Source organism: Crocodylus siamensis, chromosome 5 (assembly GCF_052110815.1).
Source record: "Crocodylus siamensis isolate JL-2025a chromosome 5, ASM5211081v1, whole genome shotgun sequence".
In the NCBI taxonomy this organism is placed as follows: Eukaryota; Metazoa; Chordata; order Crocodylia; family Crocodylidae; genus Crocodylus; species Crocodylus siamensis.
This window is the reverse complement of record NC_143399.1, coordinates 78,950,088-78,954,399: the sequence shown is the minus strand read 5'-3', so window position 1 is coordinate 78,954,399 and position 4,312 is coordinate 78,950,088. Positions and strand designations below refer to the sequence as shown.

At 46.0% G+C, this 4,312-nt stretch overlaps 1 protein-coding gene across 1 annotated transcript; it reads left to right on the top strand.

Annotated features, from left to right (window-relative positions):
* The first annotated feature begins 360 nt into the window (after positions 1–360).
* Positions 361–3,107, top strand: ALG2 (ALG2 alpha-1,3/1,6-mannosyltransferase). The gene is made up of 2 exons (XM_090049352.1): positions 361–866; positions 1,275–3,107. Exons 1-2 carry the CDS (start codon positions 504–506, stop codon positions 2,175–2,177), a joined length of 1,266 nt encoding a protein of 421 aa, XP_089905478.1. The 5' UTR covers positions 361–503; the 3' UTR covers positions 2,178–3,107.
* The last annotated feature ends 1,205 nt before the right edge of the window (positions 3,108–4,312 follow it).

Below are 4,312 nucleotides of genomic sequence, written 5' to 3'. Positions count from 1 at the left end.
GCTCGTGGCGCCACGGCCTTGCTGGGGGAGCGGCCGGCGGCGCCGACGTTGGTGGCGCTGGGGTTGGGGCCCGGCTGCGAGGGAAGAGACGGGAGAGCGGTGAGTGGCGGGTGAGGGGGTCGCGGGGGGGAGGGGGGATTGGCAGCGAGGACGAGGGCGGCGCGGCCGGGAACTCACCATGTCGACGACGGAGCGGGAGCGGAACCTACGGCGTCCGGTGCCGACGTGTCCCGGCTCTCGTGAAGCCCCGCCCCTCGAGCCGCTAAGGCTCCGCGCCTGCCCGCGGCACTGCCTGATTCGCAGCCCAACACAGGGCGGCGCCCGAGTGGGCAGCGCTGCCTCTTTGCCAGGCGGCGGCCTCGGGGTATCCCGGCCGCTTCTGCAGCCAGCCGGGGTGTCGAGAGGGATGCCCGAAACGTGCAGGCAGCGCCCCGGGCACCTACGTGCGCTAAGGCTGAGGTGTCCCTGGCGGGCCCAGCGGCGAGGCGGGGCTGTGGCCGCGCATGCGCAATGGTCCGTGCCACGCGGCCCGGCGGCAGAGGGCGGTCATGGCGGGGCCCGAGCCGGGTGCGTCCGTGCTGTTCCTGCACCCGGACCTGGGCCTGGGCGGCGCGGAGCGGCTAGTGGTGGACGCGGCGCTAGCGCTGCAAGCGCGCGGGTGCCGCGTGCAGATCTGGACGGCGCACTACGACCCCGCGCGCTGCTTCGCGGAGACGCGGCGCTTAGCGGTGCGCGCCGTCGGGGACTGGTTGCCGCGCAGCCTAGCTGGCCGCGCCCACGCGCTCTGCGCCGCGCTGCGCATGCTCTACGTGGCGCTGTGCGCGCTGCTCTGCGCCCCGCCGCCCGACGTCTTCGTCTGCGACCAGGTGCGGCCCGCGGGGTGGGGCGAGAGCAGGGCCCTCTGAGACGCCGGAAGGCCGCCACACCGCTGCGCTTCGCCGAGTGGAGCTAGCTGAAGTGACCCTGGCATGAGCTAGGTAGCACGCCCTGGTCTGAGCCCTGCGCAGAGCAGCGCTTCCAGGGCACTCCCCAGGGGTGACCGAGCAATAGTGCACAGGCGCTTGCGGTTCAAGTCCCCAAAGCGTGAGCGAAGTATGAGATAGGACTTCACCCTTATACACACAATGGTGAAACCACAAATCAGTCCTGAACTCGCACTGGCTCTGTGTTTACAAAGTGTTGGGGCTGTGACATTTGTGTGTCGTCTGATTCTTGACAGCATGATTAAATAAACCTCTCTCTTACTTCTTTTCTGTCCCACCCCTGTTGCTTAGGTGTCTGCTTGTATCCCAGTTCTTAGACTGGCCAGGAATCGTAAGAAAGTTTTGTTTTACTGTCACTTTCCTGATCAGCTTCTGACCAAAAGAGAATCTTTTCTTAAACGCATTTACCGCGCTCCGCTGGACTGGCTGGAAGAGTACACCACTGGCATGGCAGATTGCATTGTCGTCAACAGTGAATTTACAGCAAACGTCTTTGCGGATACCTTTAAGTCCTTATCTCACATAAAGCCTGATGTCCTATACCCTTCGTTGACTGTCAGTGCCTTTGAATCCATAGTTCCTGTAGAAATAGCAAATGTGATTCCCAAACACACCAAAAAAATGTTTCTTTCAATTAATAGATTTGAAAGGAAAAAAAATCTAGCGTTGGCTCTAAATGCCTTACATGATCTCCGTGGGAGACTTGATGCTCAAGAATGGGATGACATTCATCTAGTTTTGGCAGGTGGCTATGATGAAAGGGTGTTGGAAAACGTGGAACACTACAAGGAACTGAAGGATATTGTGACCAGACTTAATCTCGGTGAGCACGTCACTTTCCTGAGGTCTTTTACAGATGAACAAAAAATTTCTCTTCTCAGTAACTGTATATGTGTGCTTTATACACCAAGTAATGAACACTTCGGTATCGTTCCTTTGGAGGCTATGTATATGAGATGTCCAGTCATAGCAGTTAATTCAGGTGGCCCTTTGGAATCTATTGTAAATAATGTCACAGGATTTTTATGTGACCCTTCTCCAACACAATTTGCTGAGGCCATGGAAAAATGTGTGAAAGACCCTCTCTTAAAGAATACAATGGGAGCAGCTGGAAGAGCGAGAGTTATGGAAAAATTTTCATCAGAAGCATTCACGGAACAGCTGTACCAATACATATGTAGATTAACACAATAACAATTATGTTCTCTTGCACGTTTTAACCATTTGTTGATATGAAACTGTTGTGAAAGCTAACGTCCAAAATAGCATGGGTATGATAAAATATTCAGAACACTTGAATTTATCTTTTAATTATGCTGCTTATGCTGTTTGCTAGTTCTTGCCACCAAAGAAACCCAATCAAAGAGAATTTTAATTGAAGATTCAATCTGTCAAAAGGGTGACAGATTTGTTTTCGTAGTTGAAGGCCCTGATCAAACTCTTGTCCTATGTATGACATAATAAAAGGAACAATAGCCATTGCTAGGCTTTCTGATTTCCTAAATTGTGTACTTCATGACAGAAGTGACTTAAAATTATATAAACTACTTGCATAAAAACTGCAGAGAAGTGTAAATAAGGATTGCCATGCATTTGTTTTTTCTTAACTGTTGTAACTTATCTATAGCTTTCCATTTGAATGACTCTTTATATGTCTGCCAGATAGCTGTACATTTTTCTTTTTGTTGTTTTTTGTTTTAATGCCAGTCAGTAGCTTCATCGTCATCATGAGTAGTCCTAAACTGTGTTCTTCCTCTAATGGTATAATAGCCATACCTAACATGATCCCAGCACCTACTGTTTTTACAGAGCTAGCAGAACAATGAACTCAATGTTAAAATCTCTTGAGCAAAAATGGGATAAGGAATCACCTGCCCATTAGAGATCTTTGAATACTGGCTACTACACTAACATTTTACTTTGCCACAGAATTGCTTACTATATTTAAAGATGTTTTTAACTTCTGACTCCGAAGTTTTCAGTTTCTTCATTGTTTCTGTTAAAAATGTAATTATATATTTTTTTATGAAATGATATTCTGACAGAAAAAGTGATGACTTCCAGCTTGCTAAAATAAATAAATAAATGGGATCAAATAAAATGCAATTCATTTTGTCTACTGGACCTTTCTCAATATGGTTTTCCTTAGCTGATTAACTCTCCCTCCCCAGCTGTAGCTTGAAGGGTAAAAACAGGTCTCTCGTATTTCTTCCCTACCCCTTTAAAGTTGTATTTTACAGTCCTGAAGTGTGCAAAAATGGTCATCTGAACTAACATTTCCCACAATCAGAATCTTTGAAAATTATTTTTAACAAACGGCTTCATTTATAGCACAAATGAAATTAAGTCTTTAAAACAAAGGTGGTGCATGAGGTTAAAGCCAGAGAAGCTTAAAGAACTCATGTCTATGGACTGCAGAAATTGGACAGACCAAGAACATAATATGGGTATGAAGTGAAATGCAGCCTTAAGTACTGATCCTGCAATCCACTCTAAGCAGATTTGAGTAGGGAGTTAGTTTCAGGATCAGGGCCCTAGATATATTTTGTACATAGTGGTTTTCATAGTGGGTGATGTCTTCCTGGTTGTAGACATCACTTGGAAAGACTACAAGGTATTGTTATTTTATGGCATCATATGGCTTTCTAAAATGTTCCTCTTAGTTTATTGTCTCTATTATATACTGTATACCCTAAAGTTTATATTTTGACCAGAAAACCTGGTAGGGACACAAGAAGAGCTAACACTTTTATGTAATTTGTGCTTTCCATGTGTGGACAAAGAACATCTGATTTTGTTTAAATACCTCAAATAATTTTTACTGATCTGTATTTACTTGTTCTTGTGAGTTTTGTTCTACAACACAAAAGTTGTATGTGATAAAATAAAATTACATTTAATCTGACAAAGGTAGGTCCTGCATAATTTCTTCATTCTTTTGAGACATGGGTTATATGTACTTGCATATTTAAGGTAATTGGACAACAGGACAAATAATTTTTGGCAGTTCTTATTTTCGGTTCTCTAGAATTTAATGGCTGATTGAACTCCCAACAGTAGCAGCATGCTGCAGAGGACAAGGCACTGGAGCAGGCTAAGTAGGGTTCCAATCCTATCATTGTTTTGTGAAGTTTCAGCAAGATGCCATCTCTCACCTATCAGTCTTGCTGGTTTGTTTTGTAATTTTGGCTTCAGCCTTTTCCCTCTTCAGTTTGCTTTAAGCAAATAAAGTTTTCCTTCAAGTTCAGCATATAAAGTTTCTAGTAAGGATGAAAATACAATTTTAAGTAACAAAGCACAAGCTAGTGAGTGGAAAAGCAAGAAGAACC